Source organism: Lepisma saccharinum, chromosome 16 (genome assembly GCF_977018435.1).
Source record: "Lepisma saccharinum chromosome 16, izLepSacc3.1, whole genome shotgun sequence".
Lineage (NCBI taxonomy): Eukaryota > Metazoa > Arthropoda > Insecta > Zygentoma > Lepismatidae > Lepisma > Lepisma saccharinum.
The window spans coordinates 46,410,005-46,437,100 of record NC_139244.1 but is presented as its reverse complement, the minus strand read 5'-3'; the positions used below and the strand labels follow the sequence as shown (position 1 = coordinate 46,437,100).

General features: G+C 37.6%; 1 protein-coding gene across 1 annotated transcript in view; it reads left to right on the top strand.

The window, feature by feature from the left end:
• LOC146000455 (FRAS1-related extracellular matrix protein 1-like) overlaps window positions 1-27,096 on the top strand; it is a 116,075-nt gene that overhangs the window by 28,198 nt on the left and 60,781 nt on the right. Inside the window, exons 10-12 of the mRNA XM_083138113.1 lie at window positions 14,234-14,409; window positions 17,011-17,490; window positions 20,970-22,195. Of these exons, the coding sequence (XP_082994239.1) occupies window positions 14,234-14,409; window positions 17,011-17,490; window positions 20,970-22,195 (1,882 nt within the window). The remainder of the gene's footprint in view (window positions 1-14,233; window positions 14,410-17,010; window positions 17,491-20,969; window positions 22,196-27,096) is intronic.

The following is a 27,096-nucleotide window of genomic DNA, read 5'->3' as shown; positions in this document are numbered from 1 at the left end:
GAATTTACTGATTAACTATGTATTTATCACAAATATATTTATTTTCTGCATACTAAATCACTTTACGTGGATTTGTTCTAATTTGATTATCTATGCAAGATGAATTTTAACATGTGCGTTCACTTTATACGATAGGAAAACAAACGTTTGTTGTAAGAAAACGTTTATGTATATCTTTCTCTCTCTCTCTCTCTTTCTCTTTCTCTCTCTCTCTCTCTCTCTCTCTCTCTCTCTCTCTCTCTCTCTCTCTCTCTCTCTCTCTCTCTCTCTCTCTCTCTCTTTTTCAGTTTACATGTGTTACATCAATTAAAAAAATACAGTGTGTTTGGCGATGAGAATGATTCGTGCTTTGATTAAGTTGCTGAAGGACGAAACATAAAGGACCAACCAAAGAATCATCTGTGCTACGCGTTCATCCACGTAAGCGAGAGGCAAGCTTTTTCCTATCGGAAGACGAAAAATAGTTGCTTGCTGCACGACCTTGATAAGGCGAACTGAATCACAAGGAAAGAAACCTGTGCAGACCCGCGACTCCTGTGCACTGTACTACCGCGAGGAGGGGAGGGGGAGAGTTGACCGTTCTTCCTTATGGGCCGAGCTGAAGAGTAGAAGGGAAGCTGCGTTGGGACTTTTCGTCCAAGGTTTTTTCCCTTGTGTTCGCTCGTAGCAGCAGCACCACGCAAAATCGGAAAATGTGAATCCTCAAACTTTGTACACGTGACCTTCGGTCACGAAGCAGCCGAGTAGAGAACGCCCTGGGGCGATATGAAAGGCACTTTTAGCAAGTAGAAACTACGTAGAAACGAAACGTTAGATGGAATTGTTGCAACGCGAAACCGCGTTTGTGCAACTGGTTTGTGGCTAGACAGGGCCATTGGACTCTCAAGAAGGCAAGAATTGTATGGGAAGTGATTCTCAAAACTAATCGAATAAAAGGACAGTATATTTTATCATTTACAAGGGCCCTCATCCGCTTACAATTTTGAAAATTACTTTCAGTAATTCTTGTCTTCTTGGACAGGAGGTTCATTAAACTTTTTGGTGTAGAAACAGACAGAGCGCCCACCTACCACGTTTGAAAGAAGAGCATAGGCAGACATGAAAGTAATTTTCAAGTACGTAAGGACGACAGTCGACGTGAACATTGAGCAACGTCTGACTGAGAAATAAAATCGTAACAAAGGACAGGATTCTTCAAGAAACAGTAATGTTATAAAACTTCCTATCATTAACTCAGTTCATCCTTTTATCCTCTTTTGTTTGTTATACATTATTCTTGTTTTATATCTCTTTTCTGCCACTTGTAGATAATCGCGACGATGAAGATGAATGATGATCATATTAAATCTATGAAGGGATGCTTACAAAAAAAAAAACAGCCATGCCCAGGTGTCTACTCGAACTTGAAATGTTTGGTACCGAGTGTACCACCCAACGACTTCGGTCTTCGAGGCTAGGGTTTCAGTTGCAACATGCAGTATAATTACGTTTCTACTATTACTACTTAAAAAGCCCCCTTGATACATGAGATACTACAAATAATGTCAGGCATACCCTCGAATTTTGATTGCCTGGCACTTTTTTAAACTAAGTAATGAAGTGACGTTTATATTCATATTAGGCCTACGACTAGCTCGAACTAAAAACTCTTGTGAAATACTATATATATGTTATCCTTGTGAAGTGAGAAACTTCATATTTTGCTAAGAAAATATGCATGAAAAATTATATTTGTAGCTACTACTTGAAGAATTCAAATTATTATGATGGAATTTCAACTTACATATACTCTGCATATAACGTGGTATATAGTTATCGCAGAGGAGTTTTTGTCTCGCAGTCGATTTATTTTTAGTTGAGGAACTCGAGAGTAAGTTGGAAATATTTAATGACCCACGTTGTGGTGTGCTGTTCTATTAATCAGAATTGGAGTGAGAGAAGTCTGTAGTTAAGGTCATTCAACACGTCAATTTGTAACCGTGAATGGAAGTTTTCTTTGATTTAGCGGGAAATCAGTCAGCTATTGTTGTACGTAATAAATTGAAAGATATATATTTTCTGCTCGAGTAGGAATCCACAGCCCTTATCCAATCAATCAGTTTCTGTGTTTGAAACTTCTGTCTAGGAAAGCTACATACAATTTGCTTTTAATAACAGCAGCTTCAAAATAACCTATCCATTCTTGTCTTGCAAAGTAATGTTTGATTTTGATTTGTTATATTTAACTTTGGTTTTCTACCACTTTTGGCTAATCGCGAAGACGAGGATGGGTGATGCAATGACAAAATTGATGAAAGGACATCACGAAGAAAATAATGAAAACAATACACAGGCTGGGATCTGAAATCGGGACCTGTGGTGTCGCATCGTTCATGAAATATAAACATAACATGTACAGTGGCTCACATTAGTAATCGAAGATGTAGCATTTTGTTGCATTTCTTCACAATATTTCTAAATTAATAACATGTACATAAATATAAACGATAGTGAAATATTTATAGGCATTTATTAAAGCTATATTCCCCGTTACATTTTTTCTTTTTTAATTTTGGGTGCGTCAGCACTTAGGCTATTTTGCAACCGCCACGTTATACGGGGTCCAGCCCCTTACCATAACAAATAACGTAACTGTAATATCGAATAACTGAAATATTAAAATATTCTGAGTTAGGTTAAAAGCTGAGGCTCTAAAGGGGCACTCAGCACACATGACAAAAAACAGAACACACAGAATTATACTGGCTATAGGGTCAGTCGCCAGAGCCTCGTTAGTCTGCAAAGAGCAGTCCAGGGTGTACTACGTGGAATGAAGTTGACGATTGGGTGTACTACGTGGAAGGTCACCTCTTACACCCCTGTTACGGTTTCAAATCTGAAAATAGTTATTTATGTTTGGGTGTGAAAGAAGAGATCACTTTAATATTCAGACAAATCGTGAAAGCCTTCTGTTTCTGTTAAGCTACGTTTCCATTCTGACAAGTTCCAGATCCATGAGGTGCAACATGTGCCGGCGCATGTTGCGCGTCATTTAGTGTACTCGTACTGCTTCCAATTCAAAACTACTTCTTCAAAATACGTCCGCAACAACACTGGAGTGCAGGATCGCAGTGTAGCGTTGTGCAGTGCTTTAGAGTAGTCAGTGTTTCTTCTCTTGTATTGTAATAATTTGGTGGTGATTTAACATGGGTAAAGATGAACAATAAAGCTATGGCGGGTTTTGTGGTTATGGCAGGCGCGTATCATGAATTTCTAAAAAAAAAAAAAACGAGGCGAAAACAACCTAGATGGTGGATTAGAAGTTTTCTAGCGAAAAGAAATTCGGAAGGAGCATATAACTCGTTGATGAGAGACTTACGTCTTCAAAGTGGATACGAAAACTTTGTAAGAATGACTGCAAGTGATTTTGCATTGTTATTAAATCTTGTTGGACCACAGATTGCAGTCGCGTCGTCTGTTTCTACTCTAGTGCGCATGCCCGTGCCCCAGGAACTTGCTGCAGGCTGTTTCCATTGTCGCCGCGCACGTTGTGCGTCTTAATCATTTGGGGCAATTTTGTCCCCGGCACTTGCGCCGCGGCATGTTGCAGACAGTTTCCATTTCAACAAATGCTTGGCACATGCAGCGTCGCATGCCGCGTGTCATGTTGCGCGGTAAAATTTGTGGTAATAGAAACGAGACTTTACATAGTTCTTTTATCGGTCAACTACAGTGCGGGGAAGTAACAATTCATGCTATTTCCTAACTACGTCTGTTACCAGTAGCTCCATTGCCCCTGACTGAAGTACGAGAAAAATGGGTAACAAAAACAAAAATACAACATTTGACGAACTGCAGTTATTTATTTTTACCTAACCAAAGGGTGCAGGTACAGGGAAATTGAAAATGTTAAGTACATGTAAGCGTACCGTGGGTGACGCAATAAAACGTAATGAAAAGGAAAATGAGGTAGATTCCGTATCTCAGAAAATTCAACCAAGAGCAATAGGAGAACGAAATGAACAAGCTTCAGTATGAAAAATCAAGACCCTTTCCTCATCCCCACTCCCTTTCCAAACCAAGAGCTCCGAAAGCAGCTGTGCAACTTGGAGCAGGCACTGGGACTGCTGTACGGTTCAGTAGCGTTTCGTCCGAAAGCGAAATTCCTAGAAAAATGCTACAGTTCGTCCGCGACGGTTTAATGAGTTGCGTTTCGTCCGAGCCTGGCTGATGATGAGTCACACCTTGACTAACCGGTGGCAGCGGTGGAATTGGTGACTAGGATACCTCAGTTAACAACTTTTAAAACTACATTGCATAGACAGCGGAGTGCAGCGCAGGGAGTGCAGACTCAGTCAAATCGTCGAGAGAGGGGTCCCGGGTTCGATACCCGGTGGAGGCACAAGTGGTTCGGATCCCACTTTAAATTGTAGGTCCAGTCCCGATTAGCCTTACTGTGCATAAAGGGGACAACAAATAAAATCGTTGAGACGAAGTGAACTTGGATCCAGAAATTTTAGTCATGGCAGTCAACACTACTACTTCTAAGCAGCTCCCATAAGTGACTGAGGTTAGAATGAAAGTTTGTCTTGTTTTAAGTTCACTTGTATGCACAGATAGGCTAATTGGGAGTGGGCCTACAGTTTAAAGTGGAATTCGAATCACTGTGCCTCCACCAGGAATCGAACCCGGCTAGAATGCAAGTGGTTTCTCATACTCAGATGGGAAGTTGTTTATGTTATTGTTTCACATAATTTGTAGGTAGTCACACGTGGTCTGAGAAACAGAAAAGTCACACATAGCCTACGCATAATTCTCTCGAGGCAGTTTGTTGCAAGAACCTTGCTTGCAGGCCACGGACAATAACTTTCATGGGTAAAAAAGTGTAGCTTTCCTGACGAAGTGTTCTCGGCTTGCGAGCCAGCTTAAATCGGTGTTAGCGTCCAATGTTTCGAGCGCATACATTGGAGCATCCTGCTTAGAGGAATGTACGCGCTCCAAACGTTGGACGCTAACGCCGATATAACCTGGCTCGCAAGCCGAGAACACTGTTCGAATCTCCACAGGCATATAATAAAAATGTAGTAGCGTACCCAAATGACACATCTGGCGTAATACCTAACGTGCCAAATTTTGGAAAATAGGAGCTGAAAGCGTGTGTGAGAACCAGAGCGACTTAACTCTAATTTATCAAATTAATAGGAGAGGAAATAATGTATTCTTAGGAATATGACTCTTAAACGTGACTCCGCCTTACAGATAAGCATTAGAAGTGGAAAATGTCGATTTACTCCAAATACTCTTCAGAGGATTTTTTTTCACGAAACTGAAAACGGCATTTTTGTAGTTACGTCCCTCTGATTCCCGTAGGACGATAGGTGAAATACATTTCATGAGCGATGTTTGAAAGAAGTTGTGTTAAGATGTCAAACATGTAGCCGACAGCCATGCTGTATGAAGAAAGCATATAGGATAAGCTCCAATCACACTTAATCTAGGCTCACAACGAAGATAGCGGCTGAGTGACCTAGCGTAATGAAAGGCAAAGAAAACAGTTAATCATTGGAAGAAACAATTAGTTTCATGTTTAAGATCATTCTATCAATTAATGCAGTTGCTTATAAAAATAAAAAATGGTCCAAAATGCTTCAAAGTAATTGAAAATATGAGGCATTGCGGATACGAAGGGCGAACTCAACAAAGTGCATTGTGATGGAAATGCGTTTCAAGTTGCCAGGCACAGTGCAAACTCCATAAAATCTTTGAAAATCACGCATGAAACATTCCGATCTACTGTTACCAAGTTTTTGTGGAGCTCGAACTGTGCCTGACAACTTGAAACGCATTTCCCTCACAATGCACTTTGTTGAGTTTTTTCCAAAGAGGGGCAAGCAAGGTAGTTTTTCCGGGGGGGGGGGGGGGGCAAACAAGGTGCATAACAGTGTTGTCTCCTCAAAAAACATTGCTTTAATTTGAAGTTATCATATTCATCTTATTTGAAAATAAGATCCTTAGGAAAATATTTGGACCTAAAAGGGATGAGGAGACAATTAGAATAATTAAATCAAGAAGACTTAGGTGGGCAGGCCATGTGGCACGAATGGGAGAGGAAAGAGGAGTTTACAGGATTCTTGTTGGGAAACCTGATGGTAAGAGAACTTTAGGAAGGCCAAGACAAAGATGGAGGGACAACGTTGAGATAGACCTAAAGGAAATCGGTAGGGATGGAAAAGAGTATATAGAACTTGCTCAAGATAGGGACAGATGGAAGGCCTGTGTTGCTGCAGCCATGAACCTTCGGGTTTAAGAAGGCTAGAGAGTTAGTTAGTTAGCTAGTTATGTTCATGCAATAATTAACATATATTATTGCAGCTGAAATGGAATTGTGTGATATATATATAGTTTTTGGTTGACTTTCATTTTCCAGGTGGGTCGTGCACCCCCCCCCCTCCCTTGCCTCTCTTTCGGACTTCCATGCAAAGGTTCTATTTTTATTTCGCGTCTACAACTTTCTGATAATCGCGATGATAAAGGATGTGATAGGTGATGGAAGTGGTATAAAGACAATGACCCAACCCATACATATTTTCTAGTCCAGGCTCTAATCTGACATTAGACTTTGCAGTTTATTACGCTAACCAATTTGCCACGGGATCGGCTTCTTCGTGTTTGTCTGCTCATCAAATGATTAATTAGTTATTCAAACTATATAGGTAGGAAAGCTATCTAAAATAACGAAACAGAAAAATAAATCCACTTGACGTCTTGTAGCACTATCATTAACCTACAATTTCATGCTCACAAATCCACACAGAAAACTTCTTGTGGCATTAGTTTTACGGAATGGCCTTGGGGAATAAACATCGCCCATTTCCTGGTTCAGCTCGAAACAATTCAGGTGCCTTATCGAAGCTGCTCTTGAGCACGCAGGGTTTCTAACCTACTTCGCCGTAATTCAGTTGTTGTATCTCGTTTAATATGATGTATTGTAGAGCCAACCGCAGATTAAATAGGAGAAAAAAGATTTTCCCGACGGAAAATAAGTTGGTAATGCTGCAAACACCGAGGCATTCTTGATAAGACGCTTGAAGAGCGTCGAGCAAACTTTCCTGAAAAAGCACAACCCCAGTATCGAAGGTCATGCTACACGTGGATTGGCAACTTTCGGGAGCATGCTGTCTGTCTACACAATTCTACCCAAATACCTGTTTGAAAATGAATCTTCTGTTCGCATTTTATTTTTCAAATGTAGTTCTGACATTGTAATCATTTTGCAATTATTTTTATTTGTTCTTATTTTGCTTCGCTTTTATGTCACTTTTATAATTAATCGAAAATATGAAGATGGATGATAATTAGATTAAATTAATTAAGAGACACCTAAAAAAGATATTTACAGACCAGGACTCGAACCCGGAACCTAAAGCGGATAGGTTGTGGGGAAAACCGTCAATAACTCCCGCCACGAACTTACTTATAATTTTTGTAATTTCTCACGAGTATTTTTTGTTCTGTTCATGCATAATATACCTGCTTTCGGAAAGTTAATTTATAAGTGACACACTTCGTTCGGTAGGGACAAGTCACGTATTGTTTGAATGGAGGGACACATCTCGTTCATATACTACTAGATACAATCATGGACTATACTTGAAATGGCCTCCCCGATGGCGCAGTGGTAGCGTCGTCGCCTTGTAATGAAGGGGTCCCGGGTTCGATACCCGGTGGAGACACAAGTGATTGGGATTTCAATTTAAACTGTAGGTCCAGTCCCGATTAGCCTAACTGTGCATAAAGTGGACTCAAATTAATCAATCATATATGATAGAAGTTACGAAAAATATAAAAGATAAAAATTTTAGAAGAGATACTGTGAGCAAGTCGAGTTGGAGAGAGATTGTCTTTTGTCTTTTGTCTTTTGTCTTTGTTAAATGTATTTCATGTAGTTTATATAACATGAAGTTATAAGTTAAATAAAAGTTGTTTTGTTCGTTAACGTTTGGCTTAATTGAAGATTATTACAATATACTTGAAATGTGACGTGCTAAACACTACTTTCGGAGATCAGTTGGACATGGCAATTTTGATATACAAGTTGCATTTTCTCTACTTAGATTCATTATGTCCAAATTTTATCCTAATAGATAATCTCCCAACAACGCAAAATGTTTTAATTGACTCGAATTCACAATGACTCATACAGTGTGTTTATAAATGAACGGTGGGGTTTCAAAAATTAATAATACATCTATTTATTACCTTACACGGGCAAAACGTACACCGTAAGCAGCAGCAACTGTCCAAGTTTATATAACTTTATTTATATTTGTATAAAGATAGAAATCAAGAGGGGACAATTGCCCCTCTGTGCCTCCTTGCAGGTGCTCTTGACCGTCTGGAAGAAATAGTGCACGACAGACGTGAAAACTAAATCCATCTTCAGTATCCCTTTGTCTTGCTACTCTTAGATTCTGCAACCTTTCTTTCTATAGTCCAATGTTTGCCTTCCTTACCTCCTAGAATTGATTTCCGTACAAGTTTGAGGGCTAATCTCCCCTGCCCTCTGTGGTTGTGCCACTGCACCTTCTTCCGCCGTTGTTGCTTTGTGAACTTTCATCGGCTTCGAAATACTTCATTTTCTTCAAGAGCATAATATCGTTTAATAACCGGCGATAAGATTCCTCAACCCTAAATTTCTGGATTAAAGTATAATAATATAGGAGCATGGAAATCTGAAAGGGGCGAGGATGGCCACATCTCCCCTTTAGAAAACGAATGTCAGCTAAAAGTATATATTTCACGCGTATAATTTGATCCCAGTCATAGTAATGTACATTAATGTATCATAATGGGAATGCAGGAATGCGATAATTTCGAATTCAAGTGGTGTTTCTTGAGGGGGCAACACTATTATCTGGTTAATATGCCCCATGGAAAAATACCTTGCTTGTCCCTGCGTCGAAAATATCGGCAGACGTCAATGATTAGGGGGTGGGGCATGTGCCCCCCTCCCCTTTGCACCCCGTGCGCACGTCTATGACTACTCATTTCTACACTAGTTGGAAGCTGTATTCAATTTCGAGCCAAAAATGTAATTTTCAAATCAGGGTTGTTAAACGTCCACGAACCCATAAATTCTAATGGGTTCTATTGGGTTCCGCAACAAGACCGGAACCTTCTTTATCGCACAGTTTTAATTCGGTCCAAGTTGCGTATTCTTTCATTTCAATATGGAACTTAGACAGTCTTTAAATTGATCCGGAAAGAAGGTCCCTGTGCCGTATTTCAATTGATCCGGAGAAAATGTTCCTGGAACGAATTGAAATATTTTAAACATAAAAAGGCTCTTTACGGTCCAGATCTATTTATGCTTGCTAATATTCTCTGCTGAACCGGAATTGAATTGATTTAAAATTCCTGACCCTTTAACAACCCTGGTTGAAATTCATTTTTTTACAAACAACCATATTTTTAACGGCTATTTCACATTAATCCCATACGATATACTGAGTTATTTTTCGCAATGTTCAAAAGAAAGGTAAGAGATTTGGGCTATTCCTTTTTCTTCCTTTATGTTTAATAGATTATATTTGTCACGCGCCTATAACGTTGCCAGCTAACATTTGTGAATTGTTCTTTCCTTGTAACGTTAACATCTACCATACTGAATGTATTTACGTTCCTTATGCAGATGGTATGTACCCAACTGCATTTTGTTCCGTTCTGCTACAGTGGTTTACATTTTGTTACATTCCTATGTAACGTTAATTAACCATATTGCCTTTCACTTCGTTCCGTTACGGAGGATTGCATTCATTACGTTCCTATGTACCGTTATTTACTACCATGTTGCATTTCGTTACGTTTTTTTGTAACGCTAGTATATACCATATTGCATTTCGTTACTACGTTCCTTGTAACGGTAGTATATACCATATTGCATATTACGTTATGTTCCAATGTGCTCATTTCGTTCCGTTCCTTTATAACGTTAATATCTACCACAATACATTTTGTTACGTTCCTTGTAACGTCAGTCTATAACATATTGCATTTCGTTACGTTACATGGGTACCAGCAGTGGAACCATACTCTTCCTCCTACAAAATGGAATGTACCGTGTAACGCAAATTGGGTACGTTACGACTCCCTGGTCTAGTGCTTCTCGCTCGACAGCCTCAATTTTCTTCCTCAACGTATGCCCTATCCAATTCCATTTTCGCTGCTTTATTTGTATGGACACCTCAGTTTCTCGAGATTTTCTCCAAAGTTCTTGGTTTTGAATGACTTCTGGCCAAAATATATCCAAATTTTTTTTCAGGCAGCGATTGATGAATGTCTGTAGTTTCAAGCCAAGGTGATCGTTTTTGTTACCTTCCATGTCTCAGACCCATATAACAGTACAGACTTAACATTACTTCGAAAAATACGAAGTTTGGTCTTCATAGATATCTTCTTGTTTTTCCATACTGGATAGAGCCTCACAAAGGTGCCATTTGCTTTTTGGATACGTTGAGAAACATCCTGTGCAGCCCCTCCGTCTTTTGCCACCACACTACCCAGGTAAGTAAAGCTATCCACATTTTCAATAATATCTTCACCAATACTAAACGGGTCTGTTTTTGTGGAGTTAATCCTCAGTGCCTTGGTCTTCTTGGAATTAATCACAAGTCATACTTTTTTTGCACTTTCTATCAAATCTGCTACTTTTGTTTGCATATCACCATATGCTTCAGACAAGAAGCACAAATCATCTGCAAAATCAAGGTCTTCTAGTCTGTTATTCAATCCCCATTGGATACCACGTCTTTTCCCTCCTATTACATTTCACATCACTGCATCGATCACAATGTGGAACATTGTGGGTGATAATATACAACCTTGCCTCACTCCAGACTCCACATCTATTGGCTTGGGTTCACGGCCTTCATGTGTAACTCTACATGTATAATCACGATAAGTTTCTCGGATAAGATCAATAATTTTTGTGCGCACTCCATATCGTTTCACTTCCTTCCACATTGCCTTTCTGTTGACCGAGTCAAATGCATTTACGAAGTCAAGGAAAACTGTATAGAGATGAGATAACCATTCTATACATTGTTCCAAAATTATCTGCAAGGTGTTAATTTGATCGATACAAGAACGATTTGCTCGAAACCCTGCCTGTTCTCTTCTGAGTGTCAAGTTAACATGTTCCTTAATTCAGTTTAGGATAATTCTAGTGAAGACCTTACTCGGAATGGAGAGAAGTGCTATAACTATCCAGTTGTCATACTTTGATGTATCCCCCTTTTTCGGAAGCTTCACCAACAGGCCACTCCTCCAGTCCTTAGGCATCTCTTCCTCTATCCATATCTTCTCAAATAAGGGCTGCAACATATTTGCTGTGGTGTTTGTCATTTTTCATCACATCATGTTGTCAACACTCGCTGGTTTACCATTACGTACCTCTTTCAGAGCCTGTTTAATTTCTCCTACTGTTGGAACATTAGTCCTAATTCTTACACTGTGGTCAACATCACCATCATTATAATTTTCATCTTCCCCCTGGTTTATCTTGAGCATCCACAGAGCGATTAAGGATTGTAGAGAAGTGCTCCTTCCCAACATCTTCACTTCTCACTGGTCGATTTCTCTGCATCTGTTTCCTTGACAGAACTTTTGTGATGTTGCATAGTTCTTTAAGATTCCTCTTTTTTGCTGCTTCCTCCGCCTGTTGGGACAGATTGTCTACCCAATTTCTTTGATCCCTACAAACACTACTCTTTACTTCTCAATCCTTCTCTGTATATTTTGTTTGCAATTCTGCCTTCCTTGCCCTTGTCCTGCTTGAGTTAATTGCATCCTTAAATATTTTTCGCTCCTTAATTTTTTCCCAGGTCTGCAGATATATCCAATCTTTTTTCCTCCTATCCTTAAAGCCCAGAATCTTTTCACGTACTTCTGTGAAAGCAGATCGGAATTTTGTCCATTTTCTTTCAATGGTTTCATTCTCCTCACTTTCATCGGTCAATACTTGGAACCGATTTCTCAGTTCAATCCTGAAGGTTTCCTGGAGATTCTTATCCTTCAACTTACTAACATCATACCGCTTTCTTATCTGTTCCGTTATCTTCTCCTGAGCTTGAATTTTCATTTTAAAGTTAGCCACTACCAAATGGTGATCACTCCCAATGTCTGCACCTCTCTTGTTTCTTACATCCTGTAGTGAACGACGCCACCTCCATCCAATTGCCACGTGCTCTATCTGATTTTCTGTTCTACGGTCTGGTGACACCCACGTTATCTTACGGCATTTCTTGTGAGGAAATATAGTACCACCAATAACTTAAGTCATGCCTAGCATAGAAGTCCACAAAAAGGTGTCTATTCTCATTTCGCTCTCCTAAGCCATGTTTACCCATGACATGCTCAAGGCCTTCGTTGTCCTGCCCAAGCTTTGCATTTAAATCTCCTCCAATTATTATGATATCCTTCCTTTTTTGCTTCTTTATTGTTTCATTGAGCTGCCTATAAAACTCTTGTTTATCTTCAGGCTCTGCTACTTCTGTGGGTGTATAACACTGTATCATAATGATGTTTCTCATATTGGTTTTGAAATGTGCCACAATTATCCTTGCAGACACTGGATACCATTGAATAAGGCTCCTTTTAGCTTCCTTATCCATCAATATACCCACACCATCATGGCCACTGCCTGCCGTAGTTTTCCACTCTCCTGCAGGGTTCTTACATTTCATATTCCAATTCTCGTTGTCCTTTTCAGGCCAAATGTCGTCGTCTTAGAATCAGTTCGGCTTCCTCTTGTTCATGTTTCTTTAATAGTGTGATTTAAAGTGTGCGGATTATTAGCCCACAGCACCCAATCTTGATGATGGGGCTGCCACCTAAGCCTCCAAGCAGGCTAATTTTCTGTCGGGGTATTTTCCCCTAGTCTTTGAGGATCCCTCCTCTCCACAAGACAGTGATTTTTTCTCACATTTATACTCGATGATAATGAGTGCCTCTTCCGCCAGCTATGCCGTTCCAAAGGTCTCCTTCTCCGCCATAGTTGCTGTTGAGGTCTTCATCATAACCCTGGCAAGGGGCCCTTACAAGGTAATACCAGCGGGTGCCAGCTGGGCCAAGGTTTTTTTAAAGAGGTGTTACTACTACATACCATACTCATGTATTATTTCTTCACAACTTCTTTGTAGTATATCATAAAATATCCATCCTGGCAGTTTCAGCCCATAATCATCTCTTTCATTATCATATATCATTGTATTGATAACATAGACTAAACTACATTTTAACATGGAGATAATGACTATGTTTACTTAAGTTTCAATTTCACTTCACGGTCCATATTTGAGGCCCCACTACCAGAGAGAAATTATGATTACATGTGTACTATCGAAAGTAGCATAAGGTTACCAGCTAAGCATAATTCAAACATGATTGCTATATATCCATTTTAGCTAAATGGTGTGATTTCATTACTTAGAAAAATCAGAATGAAAGACAGATGTGATCGACAAACATATGAAATCCAACATTTCATTCCTAGGAACAAGAATCTTCATCCGGTAATGGTAATAATGAAGTTGCTGGTGAGGATGGGAAGCTTTTTTTTTTTGTTTGTTTTGTTTTCTTTCTTTTTTGCCTCTCATCCTTATTTTTACTTTTTCTCATGAAGATTCTTGTTTATAGGATTGAAATGTCAGATTTTATCAGCTTGTTAATCCTCAAATGTCTTTTATTCTATTTTATTAACAGAGTGGTATAACATGATCACTTCCCGAGAATTCATTACTCTGTGTATGTAGTGGAACCTTGATTTTACATTTTACAGAGGACCAAGGTACCTTTATTGGAACCATAAATGCTAAAGGTACAGTGGGATCCATGAGTATTAGCATGCAATTTGCCCATCACCATGTTTTGCACTTTATTTGACCCAATATAAGCTTCAACTTAAGAGAATACTCAAAACAAGCTGTTGATAACTTCTACACCGGCACACATAAAAATCCATTGCTTAAAAGCACATAGGATGTAAGAGAAATAGTAATGAAAATAGTCATGGACAATTTGCATGGTAATACTTATGGATCCCACTGTACAATGTGGGAAGATGTGAAATCTAGGAACGTAAAATCAGAGATCCACTGTACTATACTTTTCTATTATCGCACAAGGTTCTGCATTTTTGTACCTTAGAATTCTCTTCCTGCTATTACGAGCCCTGTATGTTCCTCCTGTGTCATAGGTAACTGTCCATATTGAGCCTGTAGTAGATGGAATACCTCATCTAGATCCTACAAGCCTTCTCTTGTTAATGGTGAAGGAGACCGAACCAGCCGTAATCACACAGGATATCCTGCACTATATTGACGCTGATTCTCCACCACAAGATGTGATATTTACTGTTACCTCTCCACCAAGGTAAGCTATTTGCTTTCTTGTGTGTTGTGTTCATTAGAAGTTTCTGATTCATATTTCTTGGGTACTATTTATTTGGTTTTATATTTAGTTTATGTTGGATAGAGTTCTGGATGATATTCAAGTAAATTATTCTCTTTTGCATTGTTGAAGAGGAAAAGAGCAGCAGTTGCCGGCCCCCCCGTGGCAGAGTGGTTAGTACATCGTGCTACGATGCAGGGGTCCCAGGTTCGAATCCCGAGCCTGGGCATGGATGTTTGTGAGTGCCCATTCATCAATTTCATCATATCATCACTCATCCCTATCTTCGCAAATTAGCCAAAAGTGGCACAAAAAGCGAAGTAAAAGATAGCAAATCAATCAATCTAATAGAGCAACTTTTACTTGTTAGAATTATCAAGTAATCGGTGGGAATTCGTAAGAGTATCATTATGGTTTAGCCATAACTTTTTTAGTGCATGTTACTGATTTATTAGTTCTAAGCTGATATAGCTTTAAATCGATACCAATACAGATATTGGTACTCTTACAAATATCCACAGATACCGAGCAGTGCTACTTGAAGAGTATTTTTTTTTGTTTATTTATTTATTATTATTTTTTTATATATAAATCTTAATAGATGTACTCCATTGGAACTAGATCATTGCAGTCTAACATAGTTTAACTGTAAGATATTTGTTACATGTAAAGGCCAAATCACAAGGAAGTGAGTTTCCAGTAGGAATGCCCTAGTTGGTGCTGAACTGGCTACCTGAGCAGAAATCATGGCCGCCTGGCTGGCTGCTTGACTGGTTTTGAGGAATAGGCCATGTTCTAATTGCAACTGGCTTTCCTCGACTCGATTCTGTGAAGAACCAATCAGAGCGAAGTTTGGCCATGTGTAAATAATCTGTGAGTTTGTGAAAGGAAAGTTTTTTGTCTGTGTGGTTTCCGAGTGTTGGTTGTTTATTTTAATAGTGTGTCATGTTCGCTTCTCGATAAAAGAAAAAGTATCAGACATGATTAGCATTCGTGTTCAGTTCATTAATATTTAGGTATTTATGCAAACCGATGAGATGTGTACGTGAGAAATATGATTAGCCGATAATGAAAATCCTTATTATTGCAAGTGTATTAAATGTTTGATGTGTTGAACAATTTTTTTTATTTTTTATGAATGAATCCTTCGAATGTCATGTATGAACATGCATACCCTAGTACATTAAAAAGCTTGTTCAGTTCGCATTGATTACCATATTTTCTATCGAGCCAATCTAGAACATACTTTTCTTTTTTTTAATTTTTAATAACAGCAGTATTTCCCCTGCAACGTTCTTCAAATTTCTTGTCCATCTTTTTAGATTGTCTGCTCTGAGTGTCTTATGGGAACAAAAACATACTGACAAGTACGGTAACAAGTAACATGTGAGGCGAAAACTAGCCAGTGGCATTCCTTCTGGAAATCCAGTTCCGTGTGATTCGGGCTTTCCGCTCAGGGTGTCTACCAGTCTGGAAATTCTAGAAAAGTCAGGGAACTTATTTTTTCTAGAAATGTCAGGGAAATTTACTGTGTTTCTGGAAGAATCAATATTTTTGTAGTGTGCAGAAAAAGTAGGTTTTTGAACAACGGAAAAAAAAAATTACAGGCAAAAAATTTTAAATGTGTTGTGGACAAATTATACTTAAATTATACTACTTGGAATCTTTTCCACAACTCACCTGGTCGATAGCCAGAGAGAACCTTTTCATCATTCGTCAGCAGGAAAGCTTCAAGACTTATTTCAAATTATACTTCAGTTTGGTACATTGATTATTACTATTAGTTACAGTAGAACTTCTTATATTAAAGGAAAGGGGTCATGTTTTGAAATATTTTCAGTTAGAAATCTACTACAATTAGGGGATAGTGGTATTTACCAATTCCTTGTTGTGATTTTTGGGTTGTTTTGTTGATGTTAAGTTTATTATATATAATACTAAATTTTATAATAATTATATATTTATGCTACAATTATTTATCTTGTAGTCTATTGTTGTTGCAAGCATAAAAACACTGTTTTTGTTGTGATATTTCAGGACAACTTATGCTCCTTCATCAGACATTTATTTTTAGTTTGATTAAAGATACAGTTATAACAATGGTTAAATTTTTTTTTAACAAAAAGAATCAGTTATACAATGGATCTTGTCAGTGTTGCATTGTAACATAGCAACTTAAGTGTGAAACAAGCAGTCTGTTCTTATTTTATCACATTTTAAGAAAGAAAGAAAGATTATGCTATAATTGTTATGCTTATGGTATAAAAAGCAATATTCGTTTATGTGACAAGTATTATGTAAACCTCACCCCAGATGCCCCTATTGAACAGGCAGTTTCTGTTCAGGTTCTCTTCTTATTAATTTCAGCATATGAAGTGAATATTGTAAAATTTTTAGTTAAGTGAGATATAAGTGTGGTGTTAGCTAAAATGTAAAGACCTATTAACACACATGTTTTTAATACATATTTGGTCTGGAAAACCTGGAAATGTCAGAGAATTTTGTTTTCACAAAATTGTATACACACTGATCAAGAAGAGTTTCTTGAGAAACGCACCTTATATTGAGGTTTTTATTTTACAGATTTGTTGAGAGGCATATGTCAAGAAGTGCTGGAAAAATAACCCGCTGTGAATACCTTTTGGAAGGAAGAAAGGCAGCAACATCTGTGGTCTCTTTTACCCAAGAAGAAGTAAACCACATGAAAATCTGCTATTTGCCCCCAGAAGATGATGTCGGGGCCTCCGTGAAACACGTGCAGTTTGCTTACATTGTAGGGGATGCATACGGAAACTCAGTCAGTGGCAATGTTTTCAACGTAACAATTCTTCCGGTTAACAACCAGTCACCAGTGGTTAGGAGCTCTCCGTTGATGGTGGTCGAAGGGGGAAACGTAAGCCTGTCACAGAATAAGTTCTTTGCTTATGACCCAGACACTCACACAGAAGATTTACTTATCAAGTTACAGGCCCCTCCAAAGCATGGGTCTATATTAAAAGATAACACCATACTCTTGAATGGGAGTAAAATATTTATGGACAATATTCTTCGGTCGCAGATAAGGTGAGTACAGAGACCATCCAAGCTATTTGGACTGCATTGTTGTTTTTTTTCTTTTTTCCCCCACAGTCAAGACTAGAGGTGGTGTGTAACTTAGACATTGATAGTTCATTTCAATTTTTTTTTAAAAAAGAAAGCTTATTATTTATAGTTGATAACAGAAGTAAAGTTCAGCTATTCAGCAGAATAACCGAAGGAAAAATGGGTTAACCTGAAAAATTGAGTGTAAAATATGAGAACCGGGTCAGAACTTAATGTTTTTGTATTTTATCATTTAATATAAAAAATATTCGATGACTTTTATGTGATAGGTCACACAGGGTGAACTTCATAACTAAAATATCCCACTCTTTCAAAGCTTTCTCTTGAAACAGGTGTATAATGTGGAATAACTATGCATATTCAGTATGTTAATGGTATAAAATGTGAAAAAAATAAAGACAAACAGTTGTTGATTGATTAATTTGGTTTATTTTACTTTGCTTTTCTGCAACTTTTGGCTAATTTCAAAGATGAGGGTAACTGATGATATGATGAAATTGATGAATAGACACTCACAAAGAACACTTGTGCCCAGGCTGGGATATGAACACCATGACTCCTGGTGTTGTTGAATGCTGTGCCAACTACTCCGCCACGGAGATCAGCGACGAACAGATGTGTTGGATATTCACTCATCTAGTGTATCAAGTGGAAGAGTCTTCCCAATGATATATAAAATAATACTTATAATAATAATAATAATAAAAAATAAATATTATTTCTACCATTCACCTAGAGCCTGATCTCCCTTACAGAAATTTCTGTTGATGGTCATTGCATGGATTGCAGATGTGCAGCAATAATGAGAAATAAACTTTGAACTTGAGCCGCCTTACAATTAGGCAATCCGTATAACACAACAAATTAGCACATACTATACAATGCAAGAAACACCATTATGATGGATAAGTACATGGTGAAAGAATCTGATCAGCTCCACATCATCTAGCATTGTGAATTAGCAGAAGAATAAATACTGTTCACTACTGAGATGTCTAAATATAATAATATAGCTAGTGTTCTGTGATGACTTCAAGGTTAATCACACGAAAGATGCTAAACAGGAATCAAATGCACTGGGGAAGAGCTCATGATCTCTTAACAACACTGCCTGCTGATGTCACAACTTAACTTCTAAAACTGACCTCTATCATGAAAACGAACTGTCAGACTACCTCAAACATAAAACCAATATACAAAAAGGGGCCTAAAACAGACCCCTTAAATTGCAGACCAATAGCAATTACTTCACCCTTCTCCAAAATTCTCGAAAAAATAATCTCCAATAAAATTCATTATTTTTGCTCCAAATTTAATATTATAAATGAATATCAGCATGGTTTTCAAAAAAACAAATCAACAAATTCTGCAACTGTACTATTTGTAAAAATAATCACTGAAGCTGTGGAGGACAATGAAATTCCGAGCACAGTATTCCTAGACCTGTACAAAGCATTTGACTCTCTCAACCACAACACACTTATGCATAAACTATATAGTTTAGGTATCCGAGGTGGCATATTTAACCTAATTAAGTCATTTCTGTCTGATCGAATACAATGCACTCAAATTGACCACATAGATAATTCATCTATCAAAACCTTGTAGTCCAGCTTTAAATCGTCAGAGATAGGTGTCTCTCAAGGATCATTATTATTCATCCTTTACATCAATGATATACCGAAGAACAACATGACTCAAACTATCACCTATGCAGATGACAGTAACATAATATGTAGGGCAAAAACAAAAGAACAGTTAGAGATCCAAATGTACATTTCAATTAATCAAATAACCCAGTACTTAAACACTAATAGCCTAAATGTGAACCATCAAAAAACAAATTTCATGATTTTTAACCCTGGCAACAAGAAGAACTTTGATAACTTGATGGTTTACTTAGATGAAAATGAACTAGACTATGGCAACCATGTAAAATTTCTAGGATTGATTATCGATGATAAATTGAATTGGGCATATCATGCTGACTATATCTGTGATAAACTCACCAAAAATCTTTATCTATTGAAAATAATGCCACAATATATCAAGGATATCAATAGGAATCTTTATTTGGTCTTAATTATCCTCACTTAGATTACTGTATTACAGCTTGGGGAGGAGCAGCTCACGTACATACAAAAAGAGTGTTCACACTACAGAAAAGGGCTGTTAGAATTGTATGTAAAATAGCATCCAGATTGTCATGCAGAATTGCCTTTCGCGAAAACAAAATTATGACTTTATACTCGCTGTATGTTTATAAATCTATTATCTATGTACTTAATGACAAAACACAATTTATAAACGAAGAAGTTCATGGACATAATAATACAAGGCAAAGGCAAAACTTCCATATCCAGACTAACAGATTAACTCTGACATGTGATCACCACATTCTTCAGGTTTAAAATTCCACAACAACTTTCCCTCTTGGCTAAAATATACCACTCCCTTAAAGAAGAAATTGCAGCTAATCAAAAAATACCTCACAGACAGTGCTCTGTATGACATTATTGAACTATTAATTAGACTGGCTACAAGTATCAAGTATACAAAGAAATTCAATAATATCATAGAAGGAATAATGTATCTCTAATTTAAAAAAAAAATCATGCATGTATTTTATATATATGTGTATATATGTATGTATTATATATATTCTGCAAGTATATATGTTTATCATTGTTTTTAACATTGTGAATATAATGTACAATTTATGTAAACTTCATTATCACATATGTGCAGCATGTAAAATTTTTGTTCTTATACTGTAATAGTCTGTATACCTTAGCTTATATTATATTTTCATGTATCTGCCATGCATGCATTTTCATGTATACCCATGCAAAATGAGTCAACGGATGAATAAAGATTATGATTATGATTATTAAACATAGAAATGAAGATGTTGAAAATTTCATAATTTTAAGCATGTCAGAAGTTTGCATAAATTAATTAACCTTTATTGACATTTGGTGTTAGTTATACATGTTAACCTATTTCTAGTGAACAAATCCTAAAACGTTTATGTATAGTGTTCATTTGCCTACTGTTTTCTTTGTGTAAGTTTGCGAACCTTCATGGTGGAGTGGTTATGACAGTGTGCTATGACACGAAGGGTCCCGGGTTTGAATCCTGGCCTGGGCATGGGTGTTTGTGAGTGTCCCTTCATCAATTCTATCATATCATCATTCATCCTCGTCTCCACAATTAATCAAAGTGGTAGAAAAGCAAAGTAAAATAAACCAAATCATTCAATCACTCAATCTTTGTGTAAGTTCATTACATTTGTACTTGAGAAGAGCAAAAGTAAATAGTATATTTCTTTTGTTACATAATACCTATGTAAAATGCAACAGTTGCAAATAAAATAGGTAATTTAAAGTATTTAAGATTGTTTTTAGGATTGATTTCTATTATTATCATTTTTTTTCCAGATATCATCATGATGGTTCTGAGGTTACAGAAGATTCCTTTATTCTTTCTATATCGGATGGAAAGCACATTGTTAGTGAGAGAATGATTGTTAACATTTTCCCTGTTGATGACGAACCACCTGTCATAAAGGAACCTGCTACAAACATCATACATGTGAAGGAAGGGTCATATTCAGTCATAAATTCCTCTATTGTGGCTGCAGAAGATGCAGACACTGCCTATGATGAATTGATATTTGTTATCATTGATCAACCAAAATTAGGCCATATTGTCGTAAGCGGTAACACCACAAATATGTTTACCCAGTATGATGTGCGACACAATAGTGTGTTTTATATGCATTCTGGTAATGAGACAGGAGTTTCCACAGTGTACGACAAGTTCACATTTGTTGTTACTGATCATATTTTCTCACGCATGTCGGCTGAAAAGAAGAAAGAAATAGTAGTGGCCGTCGAGCCTGTAAATAACCAACCCCCGATCGTTGTTGCACATAACAAAGTAATGGTTGAAGAAGGTAGATTTGTGAAACTTACGCCTTTCCACATTATAACAGAAGACGTGGACACACCTGCTGAGTCTGTAGAGTGCGTAATAACCAGTAATCCCCAGTTCGGATATTTGGAGAATACAAAACCATCTCCTGGTTCCGAGAAGAGCAATACTGGGAATCCAATCGTGGCATTCAGCCTAGTGGACTTGTTAGGCGGGATGATTAACTATGTTCAGAGCTTGCACAGCAATGTAGAACCCGTTAGTGACAGCTTCTCACTGTACTGTACGGACTGCAAGCATCAGTCCCCAACTGCCACAGTGGAGGTGGAAATTCTGCAAGCTAACGACGAGGAGCCTGTTATCTATGCAACGGACATGACTGTACTTGAAGGTGGACGTGCAGCAATTGACGATAGCGTTTTCACGATAAACGATGCAGACACGCCATTCCATGAGTTGATGATTTCTGTTTCCCAGCCTCCACGTCATGGATCATTGCTTCAGGCTGTTTATGTTCCGGACATGAAACGCATTGTTGAAGTCCAGTTTCATGAAATTTCTGTGAGCGAATGGCAGCGAGGGAAATTTTATTACCAGCATGACAATTCAGAAAGCTTCAGTGATATTTTCTCTGTTGTAATTTCTGATGGGATCCACGAAGTAAGCAAGACCGTGAAAGTGACCATAATTCCAATTAACGATGAACTTCCAAGGCTGAGGTTTAATCAAGGTAAGTTATATGTGTTTCACCACCAAACTCAAACCCACTACATCTTCATTCTTTCCCATTCCTCGCATGATCTCAGACCACTTCTCTCTCCCTTACCTTAAATGAAGTTTTAAAAATGTTTACCTTCCTCTATGGAAACTTTGTCCAAAAGCAACTCTGAGGTGGGAAGGGGGTTGCAGCCACTTTTGTTTGTGTCCATTTGTTCAGCATTTTTGTTTTATCATTAAGAGACATTTATGTGCACTAGCAACTTGTGAAATAGGCCCAAAAAATGATGTATCAACATGAACTTGTTACAAATGTTCTTAGTTACACAATTATTGACTTGAATTTATTGTAATTTTAGTGTTTTGCATCTCTTTTCTGTTACTTTTGTCTACCGCAACAGCAATGATGAATGTGATTAAGTGAAATTGAAGGAGGAGAACTTGCGAAACAAGAGATTGCCGTCTACAGCAGTGGTTCTCAACTTCGTGAGCCTGTGGTCCAGTAAAGTTGTTTCTTAATAGTTGATGTCCTGATCCCAGCAAATTTTACTGCTAAATAGCTTGCTATTTTTTTAAAACTTTATACGTTATTTAATATGTACCCTTGAAATTATTATTAATAAATAAATTATAGCATAATCATAGAGCGTATTAGTTCAATTATGCCTAGGCTTCTTGACAAACATAAAATTTGGTTTAAATTAGGTAACAACGACAGGATCTAACACAATCTCTTTTAGTTCCCTCTGGTGAATATCATTACATTAATTTGGTAAATGCTGATTTTCATTGCCATGTTGCATTTCAGACACTGGAAATTTCCAATTAATCAAAATATTCTCACTAATATATTTTTTTAATAAAAATCGCTGCGCAAACTAAATTGACCATGGTGCCTATCCATCACCCTCCAAATTTGGAGACAGGGAGCAACATGACCCGGATTGGGTCACTCACCGCCACTGTTGCGAAAGCATTTCATGTTATAACAGTCAAACTCCAATCCTGTACGAAGGCAATCTATCCAGATGTTTGTCAGCTTGGGTTGCACATTGTTTCAACCTTCTGGCCCCAACTTGAGAATGGTCCCACAGTTGTAATTCAAATTTGAAAGCTGCATGGGTGACCGTCCGCTCTCAGTAGCTTTGATTTCTCACCAGCAACAGCAAGAAGGAATTTCCTCCAAACGAAAGGCCATCTTTCCAGGTGGTTTGCAACTTGGCCTGCAAGTCATTAACTTCAGGAGAACCTCTTGCGGGTGGGTATAATTAATGTCAGGGCCTGGTACCAGTCCACGGCCTGGCAGTTGAAAATCATTGTTGTACAGTAAACCATGGAGAGAACCAAAGTATCAAGAGAAAGTGGGAGTGAGCAAAAAAATACTCCAGAAAAATAAATTTTAGACAAGAATATACCAAATAAGCATTATGTGCACTATAAAAAATGTGCTGTCTGGTTCTAAACAACATGTAATTAATTTATAACATTAAAGCTTTTTTTTTAATAAAAAAGACAAATAGACAAATGTCACACTAGAGTCATTCCATGCCAAATCAACACAGATATGTGCAATTTTTAACCTGACCATCTCCGATTTTCATGAAATTTGGGGAGTTGAAACTATGCATAGAACTTAGTAACTATGAAAATTTTTAGTCTCGTGCGTCTTGTAATTGTTAAATTATTCAAGGTCAAAGTTAGCATAAATTGCCTTTTTTGAACCCGCTTAGCTATACTAAATCTGCTGTAACTCCGCCCCTATTTTGCCTAGGAAGCTTAAATAAAGCTTATTGTACAGGGAATTGAACAAGCTTTCCAGTGATATATAACAAGCCTACCTTTGGATAAAAATATAATTTTGTCACGTGACCTTGACTTTTGACCTTGAATATCTCAAAACATGTCATCACCAAAAATCGTCAAAAAAATATATTTGGTCCCTCATTCCATACTATAAAACATATCAAAAAATCATTCTGGGACTGCAATGGGATCAGAAGACACAAAATAATATGTGTAACTACGTGACTGATAAAAGCCCGATTACATGAACTATGAAGAGTCAAATGTCCCTTAACACTCCCTACAAAATGTGAAGGAGTTATCCTGGGTATAATTGGACATGAAAGAAATAGGTTAGGCACAGGGAGATCCCTAGCCGTGTGTGTCAAGCGCAGGTCCGGCATATTGTTGACCGCCATATTGAATTCAACGCAAAAATTTCAAAGGAAAGGGGGTTATGTGATATATCAAATCAGGCTAGAATTTCACGAGAAATGAAGTGACGAAGGTTTATCCAACATATATTTAACCAGCAAAAATTTATTACTGCATGCTTGTAACCATTTTCTCCTTTTCGAGGTGTTAAAAACAAAGCATTGGAATGCTCCTAACGTGTTAGGAACTCATCGAGATCACGCTGACATCTTGGGAGAGAAAGAAGTATACGCACCATTGCATATGATTTTAATCAGCTACATTCACCAAATAGTTGAATAGTGAGGAATATTGGGAAAAGTATCTCAAACAATTACGTGACACTTCCTTTGGAATGAAAAATTCTTCAGTGACGAGGCAAATTTTTATGTTCACGGTGAAGTTAATAAAAATAATATTCAATACCTGTGATTTGCTCAGTCGAATGGTTGTTGCTGGTAAGCTAATTATGTGGTATAATGTATGGCGAACGGAAATGGTTGGTCCATATTCAACAACGGAACCTTAAATGGTGAGGGCTTCTTGGATTTGTTAAGAGAGCAGGTTTTTTCACCCTTGCTTACGGGATATGGCACTTTTCGAGAGTTTTGAAACAGGACAGAGTGTGACCACACTATGTAGACATTTTCGCAATTTCTTCATGGTAATTTTCTAGGTAGATTGATGGGCACACGGGGATCTATTAAAAGGCCTGCACATTCCTTAGATCTAACATCTTAGGAGAACTTACTTTTACCTTCAGAAACATTTGAAGAGAATGGTGCATGCACTAAAAGTCCCTGATATTGACCATCTGAGAGAAGGCATAGTTGCTGCTTGCGATGTTGTTGCACATGCTACATTACCAAATGTTCTATGCGAGTGTGAGAGACGTCAACGAGTGTGCTCACAGGAACATTGACAACATTATAATGTGCATATATCGTAAGTGAAAGATATGTGTATAAATTTTTGCTGGTTAAATATATGTTGGATAAACCTTCGTCACTTCATTTCTCGTGAAATTCTAGCCTGATTTGATATATCACATAACCCCCTTTCCTTTGAAATTTTTGCGTTGAATTCAATATGGCGGTCAACAATATGCCGGACCTGCGCTTGACACACACGGCTAGGGATCTCCCTGTGCCTAACCTATTTCTTTCATGACCAATTATACCCAGGATAACTCCTTCACATTTTGTAGGGAGTGTTAAGGGACATTTGACTCTTCATAGTTCATGTAATCGGGCTTTTATCAGTCACATAGTTACACATATTATTTTGTGTCTTCTGATCCCATTGCAGTCCCAGAATGATTTTTTGATATGTTTTATAGTATGGAATGAGGGACCAAATATATTTTTTTGACGATTTTTGGTGATGACATGTTTTGAGATATTCAAGGTCAAAAGTCAAGGTCACGTGACAAAATTATATTTTTATCCAAAGGTAGGCTTGTTATTTATCACTGGAAAGCTTGTTCAATTCCCTGTACAATAAGCTTTATTTGAGCTTCCTAGGCAAAATAGGGGCGGAGTTACAGCAGATTTAGTATAGCTAAGCGGGCTCAAAAAAGGCAATTTATGCTAACTTTGACCTTGAATAATTTAACAATTACAAGACGCACAAAACTAAAAATTTGTATACTTACTAAGTTCCATGCATAGTTTCAATTCCCCAAATTTCATGAAAATCGGAGATGGTCAGGTCAAAGGCTGTGTTGATTTCGCATGGAATGACTCACTAGTTACCTGTCATCACTGAATGGTTATCACTTTTTTAATGATTTTGTGTTGGTGCCTTTTTCTTTTCATGGTGGCACCTGTATGCTAGAATGTTATCTTTATTAACAATGGTCACACTTCCACATAGTACACCCTGGATCGCAGACTAACGAGGCTCTGGCGACTAGCCCCATGGCCAGTATAATTCTGTGTTGTCCTGTGTTTTGTCCTTATTTGTGCTGAGTGCTTCTTTACAGCACTAGTAGTGGCTACTAGAAATTCATTGAATTCCAGGAATTTTGCGAGAATTATTGGTTCTGGGAATTCTGCATGATTTTTTCTCCATAAATGTGAAAAATTGCAACTTTTATTATAAATGCCTTCACAATTTATTGAGAAATCCATTGAGAAATTCACTCAATCCATTTACTTTGTTAGTGTACTTTGCAGAACAACCTATCTGACAGACGGAAGATTATTGCAAGATAATATATCTTGACATTGATTTGGTAAATTCGAGTTTGAAATTCTTATACAGTTAACAATTTTTCGTAGATTAGTATATCCCGTAACAGTTGTGACTTCCGTTTGCAGGTGTATGAGTATATGAAATGGTAAATGTAAACTCCGCACGTAAATTAAATAATAATATACACATATATACCATTTAATTGAATTGAATTTTAAATTTTTGATACATTGGAATCACACAAACCCTTTATAACACTAATATATTTGTGTGTGTGTCTCGTTGGGTGGTGAGAGGTGGTAATATATAAAGTTGAAATAGAGAAAACATCTGCTTGTACCCTTAAATTTTTGGAAAGTTCACCTTGAAAACAGGGAATTATACTTGAATTTTATCATAGCCCTGGAGTGGCCACCCTGTCTACTGACTGGACCACTGTGGCTCTCCATAATGGTATATTTGATGTTAAGAAGTTCGCGGTATCTACCTATGAAATTTCCATTCTTAATCTACCGTTGGACA